The following is a 21602-nucleotide window of genomic DNA, read 5'->3' on the forward strand; positions in this document are numbered from 1 at the left end:
ATCTGATCAAGTCTATTTCTATTTCACATTTTGGAGGATAATTTTGCAGGGCACAGAAGCCTAAGTTAGTAGATCTTTTTTCTCTCAACACTTTTTAGCATTTTATTCTGCACTCTTCTTTCGTGTATGGTTTCTGAGAATTTCGATGTAATTCTTATCTTTGTTCCTCTATAGGTAAGGTGTTTTTCCCCTATGGCTTCTTTCAGGATTTTAAATTTTTGATGTGCTGTAGTTTGAAAATGGTATGCCTAGGTGTAGTTTTTTTGGGATTTCTCATACTTAGTGTTCTCTGAGATTCCTGATCTGTGGTTTGTGCCTGACGCTAATTTGGGAAAATTCTCAGTCATTACTGTGTCAAATATTTTTGTTCTTTCTTTCTTCTCATAGCATTCTTATTATGTATATGTTATACCTTTTGTAGTTGTCCCACAGTATTTAGATATTCTAGTCTTTTTGTTTTCAGTATTTAGAAATCTGTATTTTAAACAAATATATTGGTATACCTGATCTACCTCTGGAGGAAATTAATAAATTAGATTACAGTGGTTCTTAAAATATAAAGAAGCAAGCTCCTAATGGCTCATAAAAGATAAATCCATATATAAATTTTAAATAAGTGGTTTTTTTTTAAATGGAATTAGGAGATATTTTTATATATTAAGGATACTAATCCTTTGTCATAGTTTCATGTTAATTTTATATTTTGTATAGTTCATTATCTTTTCCTTTGTAACTTCTTTAATTGCTTTTAAGTTTAGAAAAGTATTTCATATTCAGAAGTCAAATAATCGAGTATTTTATTCTAGATTTTAAAGAATCTTTTTCATTTTGACAAAACTCTTTAATCCATCCAGAATTTATTTTCATGTGTGGTATGAAGTAAAAAAAAATCTAACTAGATTTTTCTAAAAGTTTTTAAATTCCTTCTTCATTGGTTTCTGTGTTTTTAAATCTTACTGGGGTAGTACAGCTTAGTTGGTGAAAGAACAATCTGAAACCAAACTGTGTGAATCCAATCCCAGCTCTGCTATGCTACTTGCTCTGTGACCGTGAGTCCCTTAACCAATTTGTGCCTCAGATTCCTCACTTGTAAACTGGCAATGTTAATAACATACTTCATGGGGTTGTTTTATAATTACTATATGTAATAACATTCATAGTGCTTAGAACAGAGCCTGGCCTATTGTTGTTATGTATAAGTCTCTCTGCCTCCTGTTAAATTAATGTCTTATTTTTGCTTAAGAATTACATCACATTATTGTAGTTTTATAATAAATTTTATTGTCTGCTAGAGCAAGATATCACTTTTCACTTTAAAAAATACTATTCTTGTTAGCTCATTTTCCATTTGAAACTTGGAATTGTGAAGATTGCTCCACCAAAAAAAAAAATCCCTAGAATTTTTAGTGAAATTGTTTTAGAATTTGTAAATCAAACTGTGAACTAATATTTCAAATAATATTCAGTCATCCTATATGTTTTGCAGTTTTCTTCATTATGTGCTAAATTTTCTCATTAAAGTCCTTCCCCAAATTTTATTTTTTGACTACTAAAGGGTTTTCTTCTTTCAATCAAATCCCTTGTTAACTGCTCACTGTCTTAACCTTACCTTTACTTTTCTATACAGTATGCATCTTGTATTTTTGTATGCTTGTCTGTTATTGCCATTGGAATTTAAGTCCTAAGGGCGCAATAACTTAGACTATTTGGTTGACCACCATCTCCCCAGTACTCAGTATTCAGCACGGCTATAAAAATACTTGAGTGAATACATAAATATAATGGTATTTATCATGCATTCAGTAGTTTTGTTATACTTTCATTTTTAATTCTTACATTTTTATAAAAGATTCTCAAGTTATTTAGGTAGATATGCATATTACCTCCAGATAATAATGCTTTCATTTTACTGTTAGACCTATTGTTTAAGCTTCAGGTTTATTCACTTGGCCAGAATAGTATTAAATAATAACAGTAATAACAGCCATCTTCTTTTGTTACCGATTTTGTTATGAAATGCCAAAACAGAATTTTAGTTTTAAAAGATAAGGCACTATTTAAAGATTAGCTACTTAAAATCTTAACACTAAGATGATACCACATTACACAAAAACAGAAAAAATGACTCACTAAAATATACAAGGTGTTACGTTATAGACAACCATTTCATGTACACATATAATTTGTTATTAAAACAACTATTTTTACCTTATAGCTTTCTGCTCCTTGAATGAGATCTCTCATGGAAGCAGACAACTGATCCTTTTCTGATCGAACAGATTCGAGTTCTTCCCTTAGAGTCTGGGCCTATTTTTAATATACAATAGAGTTTTTTATGAACAGAAAAACTTGATTTTCTAAAATGTAACATTCTTGAATCTTGCATTTTTAAGTTACCTTACCTCTTTTCTGCTAGAATCCAGTTCTTTCTTCGCCTTCACAGCAACTAATTTTATCTTATTTATTTTCTCCCCTTTCTCTTTGGATTCTTTTTCCAGATATTCTAAAAACATAAAATGAATGGATTATATATGAACTCAAAAGGGAAAACATTCAAAGTATTTACTTATTTTAGCCCTAGAATCGATCTTTAATCTGGAACACAAAATCTGCAATTTGAAATTAAAAGTAATAAAATAAGTTGCAAAAATATTAATATCTGTATTTTTAAGTGAAAGCTTAATTATTTATTATCTAAGTGAGGCAAACAATGTAAAACATTTCAATTTTCTTTAATCCTCAAAAATAACCTACTTTTTATTTTTATTTTTTTAAAGCTATTTTATAAATGTCTAGGAATTGGAGAGGTTGTTAGGACATCTTTAACCTTAGAAGATTTCCTGGAAACACCAAGTATGCCAGGATTTTAGGTGGTAATTTGCAAACAAGCATCAAGTAAAAGAGATACCAGATGAAGTTATATATTTACGCTCCCTAGGCACATGCTTATTGGCAGGACTGATTTTTATGACTAAACCTTTAATGCGTTTTACGTATCCAATCTTGATCTTTCCCCTTCATCTCTTTAGCCATCTCCCCCATTCAAACTCCACTGTTCCATATCTTACTTCTTGATGGTATCATTGCTTAACTTCAGTTATGATTTGAATTTCTGTCCCTGCTTATTAATCTAGTTGCACCTATGCTCATACAGGCTGTCTTTTTCTGGCTGCTACAGGTGAATCGTCTGTGTGTATGCAGCATGGGCCAACTGTTCCAATTCTGCATTTCATCCTATACCTTCCCACCTACTCAGGCAGGCCTCAGTGTAACAATTCTCCCCCTCTCTTGTGCAGCATGTCCCCTTCTCTATTGGTTTTTTCCTAACAGTTTATAAACATGCAACAAGAAAAAAATCATCAAGAGATTAAGGTCAGGAATAAATAGTGTATGCAGCCAAAGAGGATAGGGGAGAGGTCATGATGAGATAGGTGAAACATCATACACACACAGAAAGGCAAACCACATTTCCCCCTCTGGATATTGTCCCATCTCTTCTTTTTTTAATAGCAAAACTCTTTTTGTAAGAGCTGTCTATACATGCTTTCAAATTTCTCTTCCTCCATTTTTTTTTGAACTCACTTCAATCAGGCTCTGGCTTTGGTGTATCACGGGAACTGTTACCAAGTTATCAATGACCTCTAGATTGCTTAATTCAAAGGTTAGTTCTTAGTACTAATGTTACTTGACCCATGATAGCATTCACCATGGTTAACCATTTTTCCATCTTGAAACACTTCCTTTACTTGCACTTCATTTGTCTCAGCTTCCAAGACGTTTAACGCTCTGGGTTTTCCTACCTCAGTGGCAGCTCCTTTTCAATTTCCTTTGTTGTTTCTATCTCTCTGATTTTTAAACGACAGAAAACTTTCTGTGGACCTCATCTTTTTTTCTATGCTCACTTCCTTGGTGATCTCAGTCTTACGGCTTCCAATGCCAACTATTACGCTGACTACAAATTTTCTCTAATCTAGCTCTCTCTCCTTAATTCCAGATTCATGTATATAGCAATCTACTTGACATCTTCACTTGTGTTGGTATTTAAACTTAATTTATCTAAAACTAAGCTCCTGCTCTCCCCTAACCTGACTTACCCCCGTCATTCATTACATAAAATTGGGAGTCATTCTAAACTTTCAACTACCCTCTCCCCCTCACTCTGCCAATCTAAGTGGGCACTAAAATGAGGAATTACGGGCACATTACATGACACTTCTAAGTATTTGTTTCTTCATCTTTAAAAGAGCCACCCTATAAGGTTACGATGAGGAATAAATGGGTAAGATGAAGTCCCAACTTCACTGCATGTCACACTGGTGCTTCTATGATCAGACTCCTGCCTCGCCAGGAATTTCCTAGTGTTCCCCTTAATGTTCTGTATGCTAACATACAAGCACCTGCTGCTTCCTCTTGCTACAATACCTTTCTTCTTGTGACAAAGTTTTCATTCTTCGAGACATAAGAAAAGTATAGCCTATTCTGTGATGTTTTTCCTCACTCAAAACAGGCAGTTAATCATGCCTTTTTGCACTGCCAGCTCTGGACCGTTCCCACACCTTAAACTACTGTAATAATGACCCCTTCTGGCAACGAACCCTTTGAAGACATGGTCTGTATCTCAATCACCTTTCTATTACCAGTGCCTAGGTAGCTGGGCATTCAAATAGTTTGTTAAACGAAAAATAATACAAATCAATCATGGAGCCATTTACAAATGAAATAACATCAGTCCTTTGTTTGGATTAAACAACAGAAAATCACAATTTTGAAAGAGAAGGTAAACAGATGGCAGAGAGGCAAGAATGGGGACATTAAGAAGAGACAGCTACTTCTTATGATTTAACGACTCATCAATTGGCTACTATGCTTCCCAATCTATTCTAACACTAAGAAGAATCTGTGTAATTAATTGTGACAACATATGCAAAACTGTACTCACCTATTTTTTCATCCAGCTCTTTCACTGAAGGTTGATCATTTTCTACAGAAGGTATTTTCTCTAGGGAATCCTAGATTTTATAGGAAAAACAAAAACAAAACCAGAATTATTTCATTCCCCATGATGAACTGGCCATCATGTTAAGCATGAGAAAATCATATTAAAGAGAATTCATACAAAATGCAATTTGGTGAACAGTCTTTTCTTCCACTGATAGAGCAGGTAATACTGACCTTTTGCATGTAGCATTTAGTATAAACAAACAGTAGTATTCAGGCCAAAATGAAAATCTGACACATATCAAATACATAATTAACATGAAAAAGATTAAATGATTACAGTTTATCATACTTTCACAAATTTTAGAGAAAAATTTAAAATTTTGGCTAAAGTTAAATGCTATAGCCTACTATTTTGTTCAATAGTAAGTGCTCTTTAAGAGAGATAATATGTACATCACACAACAATGAAAATTCAAATTTTTTCATGCTTAATTGCAGTTTTGCTGGTGACTAGTTATACAATATTGACCAAGTAGACATTGAACCCTCTAATCATTTAATCTTATGCAAAAATTCTAAAATGATCTATAACCAAAAAGTCATCAATGTAGTAACAAGATATACAACATGAAAATGTTTAATGCATTTTTCAGAAATTTTCCCTTTGAGCTTAAATGCTAAAAATTTACTTCTGACTTCAAAGTGTATGATGTATATATTATGATTAGCACCAAGAATATTTAAATCAATAAAATTTAAATTAACAGTACCTTTAATAACATCAACTCTGCTCTTACATCTTGCAATTCAGATTCTTTTTGTTCTAATACTAGCCTTAGGTTTTCAAGTTCCTCTGTAAAAGATTTTTCCTTTTCTTTATGGATTTCACTGTTGCTACCTAATTTTTGTGATGCTTCTTCAACTAGAATTAATAGATCTTGATTTTCAAGCCTTGTTTTTTCATTAGCATTCTTCATTTCTAGAAGATCAGACTGCAGGGCCTCTTTTTCTGACTGGGTTTCCTCTAACTCTTTCCTTAAGAGAACTTTCTCTTGTTCATAGTCTCTTAGTAAAGACCTAAGTTCCTCACATTGAATTATATTCTCCTCTTGAAGGCACTTTATATTCTTTTCTAACTCTACCACCTTCTTATCATACTGAAAAACCAAGTTGTGTTTCTCCTCATTTATTTTAGCTAAGGATTCACCTACAGCTTGTAGGACATTTGCAACATCTTGCTCTTCATCATCTTCTGAAACTTTCGACTCCATTTGTTTAAGAAAACCATACAACTGAGTTTTGACAAATAACTTCTGAACTTGCTCATTTTCAAACAGTTTACTTAAATTATCTCGTTCTTCAACTGTTAACTGAAGTTTCTTTTCTAATTCAGAAATGTGTTCCTTAAGTGTAAGACATCCTTCTTTTTGAGACAGAAGAGCTTCCAAATCCCTACTCAATTGATTCTTTTCTGAATTTAGTCTATTATTTTCCTCATGAAGAGACTTCACTTCAGATAACAATGCTTCCTGGTCTTCAGAGAGAGTTTTCAATTGAACCATAAGCTTTTCTATTTTTTGATCCTTTTCTTTTAAGGTATCTTCTAAGTGTTTGACTTTTTCATTTACTATTTGTTCTACAAAACTGTCGTCTTGTAAGAGCAAAGAACACACCTGATTTTCTTGGTTTGCATTTGACAGTTTCCCTTCGTTTTCTAATTCACATTCAGATTTCACCTGAATGTTCTTCTCACTTTCCTCATATTGTTTGACTAAGTTCTCCTTTAGCTGGTTTAAATCATTTACTTGTGCTTCGTGTTCTTTAGCAGATGCTTCAATTTGGCACATCAACTCTTTCACCTCTTCTTGGTGTGTAGCTTTCAACTGCAGAAGTTCTTCTTGTAAACTATTAACATTTTTTTGGTAATGCTGAGAATTAGCCTCCATGACTTCTTGGAGATGAGTAATTTCTTGTTCCTTTTCATTTGTGGCAGCTTCTAATTGCTTTTGCAGATGTAAAATTTGCTCCTCAAAGGCTGGCCTAATTTTCTGAATCTCTTCTTGCAGTTTTTTAACATTATCTTCAGAGTCACTCTGAAATTTAAGTTGTTCTGAAAACTCTAATTGTTTTTTTCTTGCTTCTTTCAATTCCTTTTGCAAGTTGGCTTTATCTTCACTGTGTTTGGAATGTACTGCCATTAATTCAGTTTTCAAATTTTCCATTTCCTTCACACAGCTTCTTTGTGATTGCTCAAACTCCTTCTGCATATCTTCCATCTTAGTTACAGAATCCTATTATAAAATAAGCACACAAAAATTATTTAGTTAAGACAAAAGAAACACCTGCCCTCAGGAAAAATATTAGCCACAGGCTAACTAGAGGGAAAATGAACAGAAATGTACATACAGAAATAGGATACTGATACTCCAAGAATTCTACTTAGGCTCTGACTACCTTAGTATAACAATACACATCAGCAGTACTAATGTTATCAAAGTATTAACTAAATGCTAGGAAATCACTGAATTTAATTTTCTTTTAAAAGGTGATAAATTATGTTAAGTTATATTAAGTCACGAGGCTTTAATGAATATCTCCTGAGTAGATTAATAAAAGACTTTTTGGAGAAATTTGCCCAGACCCAAGAAGCAATGAACATCTAAGAACAGAACAGATAATAGTATTTAGAATATGTGAGAATCAACCTACTTAAATAAGTACTTTCTTACAAAATTTTTTAAAATATGAACTTGTTTCCTTGTTTCTAAATTGTTAAAATGAGATCAGATGCTTTTTAAGGTCTTAGGTCTAAAATTCATGACTATACTATAGAAGTTAATTAAACAAATTAAAATAGTGCCTTACTTCAACCTCTTGTTTCATTTTAATATTTTCCTTCTTCAGAGAAAGACTCTGTTGCTCAGTTTCTGCTTTTTCCAGAAGAACAGCATCCAGACGTTCAGTCAATGCCTGTTTTGGAACAGGATGATTTGTTTGCCCGAGGTTAAAAATGGTGGATTGACCACATGCATAATTATCTCCTCACCTTTTCCGAACCACACTGAACTAAGAATAAAAGATTTTAAAAGGTATATACATAAGAACAAAGAGAAAAGGAAAAAAGACATCATGGATATGAGAAATTTCAACATATTTTTGGAAAACTGAAAGTGGTAGAGGAAGGACTGAATTATAGAGAAGAAGAAAGCTATCACCTAAGGGCCTTTATAGGGAAACACTTACGAGAAATTGGCAAATACTCTCTAAATAATTAAACCTCAGGAATTGGAGGCACCAGATGTTGTCTAGGGAGGTATGTATGTGGGGTTCAAAAACAGGATTGGGTGACAATATGAATAGGGAGCGGTTAGGATAATAGGCAAGAAATTCCTCATGTCCTATTTCCCTCAGACATAGGTTTATTCTCTGCAGAAATTAAACAGGAAAGGGAGTTCATAAAATGGAAAATAGATCAACAATTCAAGGGTCAGTTCTTTGGATAAAAGCTAACAAAGCAGACAACCTCTCACAAGACTGATCAAGGGAAGATCGAAGTAACAAAGAATACCATGAATAAAAAGGAAAACATATCTACACCTAAATCAGACAGTTAAAGAGTGTATTATGAACGACCATTTGGCAATAATATTGAAAACTGGAATGAGATGGATAAAAATTCCTAGAAAAATACAGCTTCACTAACTCATGAAAAATAATTAAAAAGTATAATTAATACTTTACTTAAAAATCAAACTAGTTGTTTAAAATTGTTCACCAAAAAAGACAGGAGAAATAGATAGTTTTGCAGGTGAGTTCTATCAAATTTCCAAAGAACAGATTATCCCAATTACATATAAACTTGTTCAGACAAAATAAAAAGCAAGAATTCCCAAGTTATTCTACAAATTTGGCATACTTGATACCAATACCCAAGGACTTTGCAGACAGTAAAATCACACATTTCACCACAACTATAGATAGACTTAATCCTTAATGTTAAAATCTATAGAAACATTAAAATCCTAAGTAAGCATTAGTCCACCATCACACTAGAACTGCCTCCCTCTAAACTTATGTGAAATAATAAAGAAAATTTTTCTTATTTAAAAAAACACAAAAACAGATGTAGAAACATTAGAGTTCTATTACCAACTTATAGCTATCATTCAAACATAGAAATAGAACAAAGCCATTTTAAAATATAAGATGACAAAAAATTTCCTCCCATGCATACGTTCTTAGGCGGCTATACAAGAACATGCTCTACCAAAATGAGAGTTAACCAAAAAGGTGAATGGAGTGTGACCTAGCAAACGGGTCCAACATAGGAAAGCAGTGTAGAAATTCACAGAATCGTGGTGAAAGGCAAATTCCAGGAAAACTATTCAGTGAACCTAGAGAACAACCAGACCAAATCAGTGCAGGAGGACAAAAGGCTTTAGAGGGCAGGTGTCCAGGAAAAAACGTAAAAGATCATTTGATCTGTCTGACCATTTAGAAAGCATAAGTTATTATGAAAGATAGCTAAATTTTCATCTATTTTAACAGGAAGTTAACAGCTGAATGTCTAAAATGGATAAATCAAGGAATAGCAGTATAAAAATTGTTTAGAAATACAGTGATAATTTCCAGAAGTTATTTAGTATTATAATGAGTTACTTAGTTATTAGTATTATTTCTAAATCATGTACATATTCCCCTTTGATTAAAACAATTTTAGTTTTAAAAATTAGTTGTTTCACATATCATATAGTATTATAATATAAACTTCTGACTGGTAAAAATCAGGGGAAGCCTAAATGCATTCATTAATTTTAGAAGGTATACAGAGATCATTTACTGAAAAAATCTTATAGATTCAAGGCCCAGAATAGACAGTTATTTCTTAGGAAATACAAATTTGATTCCAGCAAAGAGAAAAAGACAAGAGTGATATGTACTAAAAATTCCAATACCTTAACATGCAATTTTTCACCTTCTTGCATTTGGAAGCAGCATATAAATTCACTGTAATACCATACACCTCAAATTTTGTCATGGGAAATATGGCTTTTTAGTCGTCTTTTTTAAAAGCCAAGTATGTCAGGTTTGCGATAAAACTTTAAACATATTTCAATGCACTAGAAGATAACTAGTAGAATTTTTATAAATAAAACTTGTGAAAAGTCATAAATTTCTAACATTATATGAAGAACAGAAAATTTTATTTTCAAAGCCACGTTTTTTTTATTGTAGTTTTCCCAATAAAGAGAGAAAACTTATCAAGAAAGTATTTTCCACATTGCAGAGGTGTAGAGGACCTATCATATTGCAGTACATGACTTTTCTAAAAGAGAAAACTTGTATTAGGTTGGTGCAAAAGTAATTGCAGTCTTTGCAATTATTTTTAACCTTTTAAACTGCAATTACTTTTGCACCAACCTAATAGCAGCTGAATAACTGATACATATCTTTTTCAATCGCTCCCCAAAGTAATGTTCTCATTACAAATGGAAACCAAAGATTCCATAACTAAGGATTTCATTCGCATTTAATTTTACCAAACCTTTACTTTCTGAGACTTGAGCAGTCTGGATAACATGCTTTAATAGTAAATTAATAAACTGAAAGGTAAAGGTGGCTAACTTAAGAGAAATTTTCTAATCTCATCTTTAGAAGTTTTGACAGAATGGGAGAATACGTAGATTGGTGAAAGGAGGAAGTAAGGGGCAGACATTTAGATATTCTGAAATGCAACTGCATAAAAAGTATTTTAAGGACTAAGAGTTAACTGATACAAAATTAGAAAAAAATTTTGTGGTTTTCTTTTCAAATACAAAAATCTCCTTTTAGTGTGTGTATGTACACATGTATATAAAATATTGCCCACAAACAATATATAGTAATAATAGTAATAAATAATTACCAAGCATTTATGTGACAGGCCCAGTTCTAAGTGTTGTACATGTATTTACTCATAATACTCAAAACAACCATATGAAAAGTAGGTATTATTATCTCTAGTCTACAGATGAAGGAATTAAGTCAGAGAAAGACGTTACGGAACTTGGCCATGGTCACATAGCTGGTAGACAGCAGAGCAGGGAATCTGAAGATCTCGATCAGGCCATCTGGCTCGAGTCAGTACTCTTAATTAAACACCATGTAGTTGCACTTTTACTAGCACTGATTAAGAAAATACATAACGACCAGATAAACAAAGAAAACTACTATGACTTCAGTAATGCTCAACTAAATCAGTACTTGTAAATCCAAATGGCATTTGTGCACACCATTCACGCTTCATTTACTATTTTAGCTAAATAAAGAATGAAATGATACTGCACGATACGCATAAGGATTTAAAGACCCCTTGTAATAACTCCCTGGGGGAGTCCCTCAATTGTCCACTGCTCACAAGCTGAGTGCTGCCTAATGAGAGTGCAAGATAATATATAATCAAAGGATAACAAAACTCAAATTATAAATATGGAAAAGGAAAAAAATTATTGTAGAACTTGAAAAGAAAAAGAACCTTTTAAGAAGGTTAGGCCAAGTGGGGGAAGGAAAAGTATTTAATTATAGGACACATAAGAATAAGCAACTCAGGTTCTTAAACAAGATAAAAGTAGAATTCTGTGATCTGGCCACAGTATATAGGACTAAAAAGAGAAACAGAGCCTCGTTCAGAGATTATTAAGATAAGTCACAGATGACATTAGGAGTTTAACACAGAGCCATGGAAATGGGGAGAAAAAGGATAAACTGCAGCATTATTCTGAATGAACAATAGGTCTTTGGTAACTGACACACATACAGAATAAAGGAGACAGGAAAGCTGAAGAGTCTCTAATGTTAAAAGGCCTGAAAAATAGTGCCTCAAAAAAAGGCCTGAAAAATGGTTGTCCAGGGAAGGAGATTTGGTCATACTGAAGAGAAGACAAGAGAAATGGGTGAAGGTTTTTATTTCCCCAAACAGCTCGAAATTCAACTGTGAGATTTCGGTCAGTTCAGGGATACATATCTCTCTATCTCTCTATCTATCTATAGATGATCAGTCCAGAAGTCATCATGAAAGTCCCGAGTATGACTGGGTTTTCTGAGGGAGAGAGAGAAGAGCATGACTGAGATTGAGGCAACAATTATAATTACAGAGTATGTTGGATGAAAAGGAGAGAACAGAAGGGACCTAGAGGTCATTTAACCCTCTCTTTACAGTCAACCACAGAGGTTAAAAACTTATCTAAGGGCAGAGTTCCTTTTCCAGAGGAACTGGAAAAACAGGGATGGAAAGCCAGATAGCACTCAAGACGGCTGACAGCCCTTCAAGGAAATGCAATTTAACATTAGACTCCCTCTAAGTAAATAATAAAAATTAAGGCAATATTCACAACTGTTTCATTACCTTAATAATATCAGTTCCTCCAGGTTTTGATTTGAGTTCCTCAATTTCTTTCTCCAATTCTAAATTATTAAATTTAAAAAAAGGATTCCAGTTCAGAAATGAAGAAAACAGTTACTGGCTAAACTAATAAGCACATTCTTAAAAAAGAAAAAAGAAAAAAAATCACTATAAATTAGAATACATTTCAGAAGTAATAGATATTTTGAGAAAAAATTAACTTCATCCAGTATTACCTTTTATTTTCCTTTTTATTATGGAAACTCCAAACAAATAAAAGTAGAGAGAATAGTATGATTAATCTCCATGCACCCATCACCTTGATTTAGCAATTATTATATGGCCAATCTTGTTTCATCCTGACCTGTATTCACTTTCTCATTTCGCTCTTTTCTTACCCATCCAGATAAATTTTGAAGCAAATCCAAGACATTATTTCAACTGTAAACAACTTCTTACTATACAATCTTAAAGCAACAACTAACCTTATGTTAAATGTGTGTTAATCTGTTTCATCAACTCATGTCTAGGTCTGGAGCCTAGAACACCTTTCCAAATAAAGTATTCCATCACAAATCAATCCAAAGCACACTGTGACCTTTCTGAGTACAAAATAAATCTTGGCTTTTAAGGCTGGGCAGTTAACATTTGTTAAGTCACTGGAAATTCAAGCAATCACCCACATGTGCTAAAAAGCATATTAGTATCTTCATTCTTTTGGAATATAAAGAAAGGGATACTGAACAGGGAATCAATCAACTTCAGCAAATAAATATAATTCAAAATTCCAAAAATGGAAATTTTTTATTACTTTATTTAGGTCTCTTTTTACTACTTTGGGCCTACAACCTTGTGTCTCTAACATTTTAATTGACTAAAAGAAAAAATGTTAACTTTAACAAATTCTTTTTAAAAATCTTCCTCCATGACTTAATTTTAATAATTCAAAGGTAACTGCAGTTTAGAGATATGAGATAACAAAAAAATTAGAGGCAATGGTTAGAATGTTAAATAATAGATTCCACGAAATTGTCTAAGATTTTACTGGATTCACTGGTAAACAAAACAAACCAATGAACTGCTAAAAAACTAATTTTTAACCATGATTAAATGATATTGTGGTTAAGATGAATATTTTCAACTCAATACCTGTACATCTTGATTTAGCTTTCTGTAGTAGCATCATCTGCTTTTTGGCAAACTTGATAAGATCTTCCTTGGGCAATGTTTCCAGCTGAAAAATTTACTGATGTTACTAATTTGTCATAACTCATGTTTCTACTACACCACAAAAAAGAAACATAATGTCTGCCTAAAAATAAAACATGTACTGAATAAATCATGTCAACCAAACACCACATTTTTTAAAATTAACAAATGCAACTTCGATTATTAGTTAACTACTATGAAATGTAAAAAAACAGCACATATCCTCTTACATACAGATATTGTTGGCAGAGGTTAAGACACATTCTAGTTTTTTATTTCTTTAATTGCTAAATTAGGGAACTAAGAATAATTCTACTTCAAGCTCTTTAGAGCTGTGAAATTATTTCATTCTATTCAAGGCTGAAAGATATCTTTATTACATAAAAATATGTAAGCATAATTCTTACAGCAATGAATCAGGTTGCATTTAGACTTTAACTGAAAAATCAGGTAAAATTATTTCATGGGTGCGCTCAGTTTTCTCATCTGTAAAACTGGGATAACAGTAGTTATCTCATGGTTATCATGAAGCTGAAATAAAGTAACTGAGTGTTTAGGCAAGTGCCTGAAACTTAGTATGCAAGCAATAAAATGCTATCTTTGAGAATCATTGAATGGTAAATGTTGTACAGGGCCATAAAAATTACCCAATTCCACTCTTCACACAGTAGGAGAGAAACCTACAGAATAAAGTCCCTTGATTCCTATCTATGTCACTGCTTTCCACTCCACTACATAAATCCTCATAAATTAGACTACTTTGTTTAATGTCTGAAAAACTGCAGAATCTCTCAACAGTGCTAACCAGGAGCAGGAAGTAAACAAAAAGTCAACTCTTTTCATACCAGGAAACTTAAAAAGGAAATAGATGGGTGACTACGTAAATTAAAATTGAGATCCCTTGGAAAAAGACTATTTCTATTAAATAGGCCACCCCTCCTCCCATGCCAAAATTTTCCAATTCATCACCCTTCCACTCTTCAGGGTGCCTGCTAGTCAAGTATTTTCTTCACCTTAGATTTCCCGGTTCCAGGGGTAGCTGGAGAAGCCACCCCATCTTGAACAGGATCCTGCAAAGCAAAATCAAACCCAGGCGGTCAGAAGAACTCTTTTCCTATCGCGGACACAACGCGTGAAACCATAAGAGATAAAAACCCTTCCGTGGAATGAAGTGGAGGAAACCCTTAACACGAAAAAGTGAACTGGGGAAGGAGGAGGCTGTCGCTGTGGTAAATCGTACATAAGTGGCTCTAAGGGGCGGGTAATCGCGAGGGACGGAGTTTGGAAAAGACGGAAACAGGGGCAGCGCAGGGTTTCGGGTGGCAAAGGGGAGGCTGCCGATGCCTCCAGCGCAGCCCATCTCCGCGTCGAGCCGCGGCGTGGGGAAAGCTCGGCGGGAAAGTGATGGGCCCCAACCCCAATCCGCCGCCGTGGCCGCGTTACCTCCATGACCGCCCGCCCACTACGGTCCGGTGTCCCGCAGTCGCGCGGCCCCACCGCCACCTCCGCACTTCCGTCTGCAGCAGCTTCTGACGCAGCCTCGATTACCGGTCAAAGGTCGCGCTTCTCCGGGGCCCGGCCCCGCCCCCAGCGTCTCCATGGCTACGGCCCTGCGGCGCTTCCGCTTCCGCCCCTACATCCTGCAGGCCGTTCCAACAGCCCCTCCTAACCCTGGTACCCTGCAGGTCCATCCCCAGTCCAGTCTTGCTTGGCTGCTGACCTAGGGACGGGGACAGGGTCCGCAAATTCACCGGGTCAAACCCTGGTGCTGGTGTTGGGTGTCATAAACTCTGGGAGGTTTGAATCCTGCCACTGCTCTGTATTAGACGTGAGAACTTGGACAAATTACCCTCAGGGCCTCGTTTCCATATTTGTAAAATCAAGTAATGGTGATGGGAATATTATGTTGGGGGGCAGGTACCACAAAAAGATGTCTGCCAACTATCTTACTCTTTAGAAGAAACACCGAATGCCTGCCAGACAGACAGCTGCTTTCAAGGGGTTTCTTAGGCAAATGTCAAGTATGGTGCCCTATAAGCTTGCTGGGGAACTGACGGAATCAAGGCTTAGGGCCTTCCCAGGAGCAGGCATTTCCTGGCTCTCTGGAGGTGGTGAGGAGATCCCCTGCAGAGCTCTGCCCAAGAGGAGCTCTGTACCTTTGCTGATGTAGGAGGAAGAAAGATAGATGGTCTCTCTTCCGGAGTTGGGTCAGAGACGGGAGGAGACACCAAATAAGAGATCAAAGAGTCCTCACTTCTGAGGGTACAACCGTTAGAATTGCTTGTGTCCGGATTGGCACTCCAGAAGTCTTCCTGTTTGCAAAGGGTTTGCTTAAAATGCTTTGATGTTACCTTTACCTTCCCATTATGTTTATAACTAATGCCCATTAACTAAAGGTAACTTGAATATGCGTCCTACTTCTCTGTCGTTTGAAATGGCAAGGCGGCGTGTAGTATGTATCAAATAAATAGTAGCTAATTATTACTAAGTAAAGTGAGAGTTATATAACCAACAGAGAAAGAAAAATTATTCCGAACATTACAGTGTCCTCCAGAACCGTGGTGGCCCATCCTTTTTGATAGTGTGGCTACTCTTTGGCTGGTGTTGGTTCGACGATAGTTTGGGACTTCTGTTTAATATTTTGGTTTAGTGATAATGTTTTCTTTTTTTTTCAACTATATAATTTTAATTTTTAAAGTGTTAAGCAAATATGAAAAAAGTTTACATTTCTTTATTTTGGGTGATTAGTGCAGAGGAGTGTGTTTTTATCTTTGTACTTACAGAATTATTATTTTTTTTAGTTTTAGAATTATTTTAGTTTCAGGCATACAAAACAATGTAATAGACATTTACACCCCTCACAAAGTGATAATCCCACCAAGTCTACTACCCATCTGACATTGTACATAGCTATTACGATACCATTGACTATATTCCCTATGCTGTACTTTACATATATATATGTATAGTTGACATATATACAGTTAACATTCAATATTATTTTATATTAGTTACAGGTGTACAGCACAGTGGTTAGGCATGTCTATTCAGGTCCTCTGCCCATTTTTAAATTGGATTGTTCGTTTCGTTGGTGTTGAGTTTTTTTTATAAACTTTGGATATTAACCCCTTATCAGATGTATCATTGGCAAATATCTTCTCTTATTCAGTAGGATGTCTTTTTGTTTTGTTGATGGTGACTTTGCTGTGAAAAAACTTTTTAGTTCAATGTAGTCCCATTTGTTTATTTTTTTCTTTTCCTTCCCTTGCCCAATGACATATATCAGTCAAAATATTACTAAGGGTAATGTTTACTTCCTATATTTATTTCCTATATTATTTTCTAGGAGTTTATGGTTTAGGGTCTTACATTTAAGTCTTTAATCCATTTTAAATTCATTATTGTATATGGTGTAAGGAGGTGATCCAGGTTCATTTATTCGCATGTATTGATCCAGTTTTCTCAACACCATTTATTAAATAGACTGTCTTTACCTCAATGTAAATTCTTGCTTCCTTTGTCATAGATTAAATGACCATATAGGCATGGATTTATTTCTGGGCTCTCTATTCTGTTCCATTGACCTTTGTGTCTGTTTTAATGCCAATGTCATGCTGTTTTGATTACTATAGCTTTGTAGTATAATTTGATATCAGGTAACATGATACCTCCAGCTTTATTCTTATTTCTCAAGACTGCCATCGATATTCAGGGTTTTTTATGGTTTCATGTAAATTTTATGATTATTTGTTCTAGTTCTGTGAAAAATGCCATTGGTATTTTGTTAGGGATTACATTGCATCTATATATTACTTTGGGTAGTGTGGATATTTTAACAATATTCTTCCTATCCATGAGCATGGTATATGTTTCCCTGTACTCACTTTGTGCTTTGTTGGCTCTTCTTTTTCCGGTTCTCTTAGGTGTAAATAGGTGAGATTTTTCTTCTTCTTCTTTTTTTTTTTTTAATTGCTTTTTTGCTGGCATGGTACAGTCATTTTTTATTTATTTATTTTTTTTTTAAGGATTTTTATTGGGGAAGGGGAACAGGACTTTATTGGGGACAATGTGTCCTTCCAGGCCTTTTTTCCAAGTCAAGTTGTTGTCCTTTCAATCTTAGTTGTGGAGGGCGCAGCTCAGCTCCAGGTCCAGTTGCCGTTTTCTAGTTGCAGGGGGCACAGCCCACCATCTCTTGTGGTAGTTGAAACAGCAGCCTTGTGGTTGAGAGGACGCATTCCAACCAACTGAGCCATCTGGGAGCTCAGCGGCAGCTCAGCTTAAGGTGCCATGTTCAATCTTAGTTGCAGGGGGCGGAGTCCACCATGCCTTGCGGGACTCGAGGAGTTGAACCGACAACCTTGTGGTTGAGAGCCCACTCGCCCATGTGGGAATCGAACCGGCAGCCTTCGGAGTTAGGAGCATAGAGCTCTAACCGCCTGAGCCACCGGGCCGGCCCCTTTCTTGTTTCTTTAGGCAGACCTACATTGCTATGAATTTCCCTCTTAGAACTGCTTTTGCCGTGTATCATACAATTTGGATCATTGTGTTTTCATTTTCATTTGTCTTAAGGTATTTTTTTATTTCTTCCTTGATCTCGTTGTTGACCCATTCATTATTTAGTCGCATATTATTTAGGCTCCATGTGTTTATGTGTTTTCATTTTTTTTCTTGTAATTGATTTCTAGTGTCATATCATTGTGGTCAGAGATGCTTAATATTATTTCAAGCTTCTTAAATTTATTGAGACTTGTTTTGTGGACTAGCATGTAGGCTATCTTGGAAAACGTTCCATGTGCTCTTGAAAAGAATGTCTGTGTAGATCTCCTATGTCTCTCAGTCTTTTCTGGGTGGCCTTATATAGTATGTGTCCTGTGTGGTCCAGTGGCACAGTCTCCCTGATCACCTGTGCATGTGTTCCAGGAGTGTCCCTTGTGTGTGTTGTATGTATGCTCCTGCTGTAGTTGAGCCTTGATTGCTTTTGGTGCATCAGTGTGTGGGATTGACTCCCAGGCTGACTGACTATGAGGATTGGCTATGCCCATAGTATATGAGCTGCTGTGTGGGGGCTGACCCCTCAGAAAAGGATTCGCCCCCATGGGCTCTTGTGACTTTTGAGACCTCCATTTGAGTGTGCCACTTGTGGGGCTAACCAGATAGTGCTCTGGTGTGGTCTGAAGGTGGCCACTGGGTGTGTTGTTTCTGGTGTATCTTGGGAGGGCCTCCCATGCAGGCGAATTTCAGCCTTGCCTATTACCGGCTCACAGCTACCTAGTAGGAACCTAGAGCTATATGTGGTTTGCTTCTGCCTGTGCTGTACCTAAAGCTATGTGGGGATGGCCTCCCTGTGAACTGAAGTCCGTTGCCACTAGTAGTGAGATTGAGCCTGCCTAGCAAAAGGCCCAGAGCAACCTAGGCCTATTGACACCTGTCCATCAGCTGTCTGGAAGGTCCAGCCGTTGAAAGACCCTCCTTAGGTGCAAGGGCCTGGCTGGTTGAGCCCGTGTTGAGAGTGTCTTCGGTGATGCAGCACAAGCTGGGCGAGGCAGTGTCCCAGAGAGTCACAAGATGTGACCGGCGGTTTTACAAAATTAAAGCAAATTTAGTTCTTATGCCAGTGCCCAGCCTGTAACCACTTCGCACAGTGCCCTGAGAGCACCACAATAAGCCACTGCTTGCCTCAGGCTCACAAATCCCCAAGAGCTCTCCAAGAGTAGCTGTGGGTTGTTGTGCATCATCAAAATCTCCCTGGGCCGTGGAGGGCCATCAGCTGCTGCAAAAGACCTCCATGGCTCGTGGGGCAGGGCCTGCAACCCACATGGCCAGGTACCCCTGGCAATGCAGCAATAGGTGGGCAGGGCAAGGTTCCAGGGAGCTAAGAGGTATGGTCAGTGGTTTCTACAAAGTAGGTAAAGTCCTGGCTCCCACACCGGTGCTGGGCCTGCGACCACCCCACAAAAATGCTCTGAGAACACCATGGCCAGCCACCACCCATCTCAGATCCACAGGTTCCCGAGAGCTGCCCGAGACATGCTGTGGGACAGGTCTTGGGTTACAGCCCACCATCAAATATTTCCCAGGCTGCCGCGGGCTGTGTGCTGCTGCAGAAAGGCTTCTGTAGCTTATGGGGTGCAGCTAGTAGTCCAGCAGTCAAGAGTGGGTGATGTAGCACCAGCTGTATGGGGGACAGGAACCCAGGGCATCACTATGGTGGTACACGTGCATGGATGCCACCAGACCAATGTGGTTCTAGACTTGGTCCTTTGGAGAACTTAACACTGAAAAGATGGTGCCCTCCTGTAGACCACATGTGTATCAGGCTCCACACCAGGACAATAATGGTTACTGCCCTTCCATCTCTCAACCCAAAGCCAAACAACTCAATCTTTCCCTGCATGTCTCTGGGTCTTCTGAGCTGCCACCCCTCCACCAGAGACCAGGTAAGTGCCTGCAAGGTATCAAGCCTGTGTGTGGGCTCTACCGTAGCATGTCTGGTTTTCCAGCTTCCCACCGCCCCACCGGGAAGGGCAGACAAAGTCCTCACTGATTTTCACTGCCAATTGCCATGGGAACTTCTTTTCTTGGCACAGGACCCCTGGGCTGGGGAGCCTGGCATGGGGCTGGGAGGACCTCCACAACCAAGGTGTCCCTCCACGCATTTAACCACCATCATGCGCTTGGGGTCAGCCTGTTTCACATCTCCCCCACTCCTACCAGTCTCGATGTGGCCTCTTCTTTATAGCCTTAGTTTATTCTTGAGGTTGATTGTTCTATAATTTGTTTATAATTTTGGTGTGATCCTGAGATACAATAGGCATAGCATTTACCTAATCTGCCACCTTGGACCTCTCTGATAATGTTCTCTTTTTCTTTGAATATGAATAAAGAAACATACAGCCATGATTGCAGTTGGCAGACATTTGCCACTACAATGGGAGGGAGCCGGAGGACAAAATTTATATCAGGAAGAAGGCAGACCCCAGACAGTCAGTCATTGAGGAATAAAGCTGGAATCCTGATCCATCTATAACAAATAAGTCAATAAATTCCCTTTATCAAGTGAGCCAGTTAACACTGGGATTTGCTATTACTTATAATGTTGTTACACATCACTAGTCAATTATTTATAGGATTTGAATAAGCTTAGAACTGAAACTACAGGGATATTTGTTCTATTAACATAAAGAACTTTATAGAGTTTTTTTACGTTCTAGTATGGGATCCAGTCTAGGATCAGGTATTGCATTTAATTTTCGTATCGCTTTAGGCTTCTTTAATCTGGAACATTTCCATAGCCTTTCTTGGCCTTTTATAAAATTGACACTTTTGATATTTGGTCAGAAAAAAAAACCGAGCTCATAGATAACAAACAGCAGATTGATGGTGGCCAGAGGCTGGGTGAATGGGTCAAGGTGGTCAAAAGGTACAAACTCCCACTTATAAGTCCTGGGGCTATGAAGTACAGCACTGTGACTATAGTTAATACTGCATTGAATATTTTAAAGTTGCTAAGTGAGTAGATCTCATCATGAGAGAAAAGTTCTCATCATGAGAAAAAATGTTGTAACTATGTATGGTAATGGATGTTAACTAGACTTATTGTGGTGATCGTCTCCAAATATATACAAATATTGAATCATTATGTTCTGCAGCTGTGTGTGGGCTTGACAAGAAGGTGACTAATATGTTGTATGTTATACATCAATTTGAAAACAAAAATTTTAATTGACATTTTTGAAAACTATACTTCTCCCCAATTTTTCAATTAACATTCAGTAAAATTGACTTTTCTCTTGACATACAAGTAGAGTTCTTTGAATTTTAATACATGTATATACTCATGTAATCACCACATGATCAGGCTTCAGAACAGTTTTATTTACATCCTCAAAACTACTCCATATGTTAGCAAGGGGCAAAAGTCCCCTTTCAGAGGACTCCAAGTGAGGTTCTTTTCCCACTAGGTGTTGTGAAGCCAGTTATGAGACAAAGTGAGCATTAAGAGCACATGGTTTTAGTCTATGGCTAGAGAATGGAGAAGCAGGAGCCCAAGTTTCAGATCAACTTCTCGTCC

The 21602-nt window shown here is 36.6% G+C and overlaps 1 protein-coding gene across 1 annotated transcript in view; it reads right to left on the reverse strand.

Moving 5' to 3' along the window:
- The window catches only part of GCC2 (GRIP and coiled-coil domain containing 2), a 57139-nt gene extending 42029 nt beyond the window's left edge, over positions 1 to 15110 (reverse strand). Inside the window, exons 1-9 of the mRNA XM_074332327.1 lie at positions 14975 to 15110; positions 14545 to 14601; positions 13472 to 13556; positions 12326 to 12384; positions 7807 to 7911; positions 5712 to 7232; positions 4940 to 5009; positions 2403 to 2503; positions 2209 to 2307 (exon numbers count right to left, since the gene is read on the reverse strand). Of these exons, the coding sequence (XP_074188428.1) occupies positions 2209 to 2307; positions 2403 to 2503; positions 4940 to 5009; positions 5712 to 7232; positions 7807 to 7911; positions 12326 to 12384; positions 13472 to 13556; positions 14545 to 14601; positions 14975 to 14980 (2103 nt within the window). The 5' untranslated portion in view covers positions 14981 to 15110. The remainder of the gene's footprint in view (positions 1 to 2208; positions 2308 to 2402; positions 2504 to 4939; positions 5010 to 5711; positions 7233 to 7806; positions 7912 to 12325; positions 12385 to 13471; positions 13557 to 14544; positions 14602 to 14974) is intronic.
- Between the last annotated feature and the right edge of the window lie 6492 nt (positions 15111 to 21602).

This window comes from Rhinolophus sinicus, linkage group LG05 (assembly GCF_036562045.2).
Source record: "Rhinolophus sinicus isolate RSC01 linkage group LG05, ASM3656204v1, whole genome shotgun sequence".
Classification (NCBI taxonomy): Eukaryota; Metazoa; Chordata; class Mammalia; order Chiroptera; family Rhinolophidae; genus Rhinolophus; species Rhinolophus sinicus.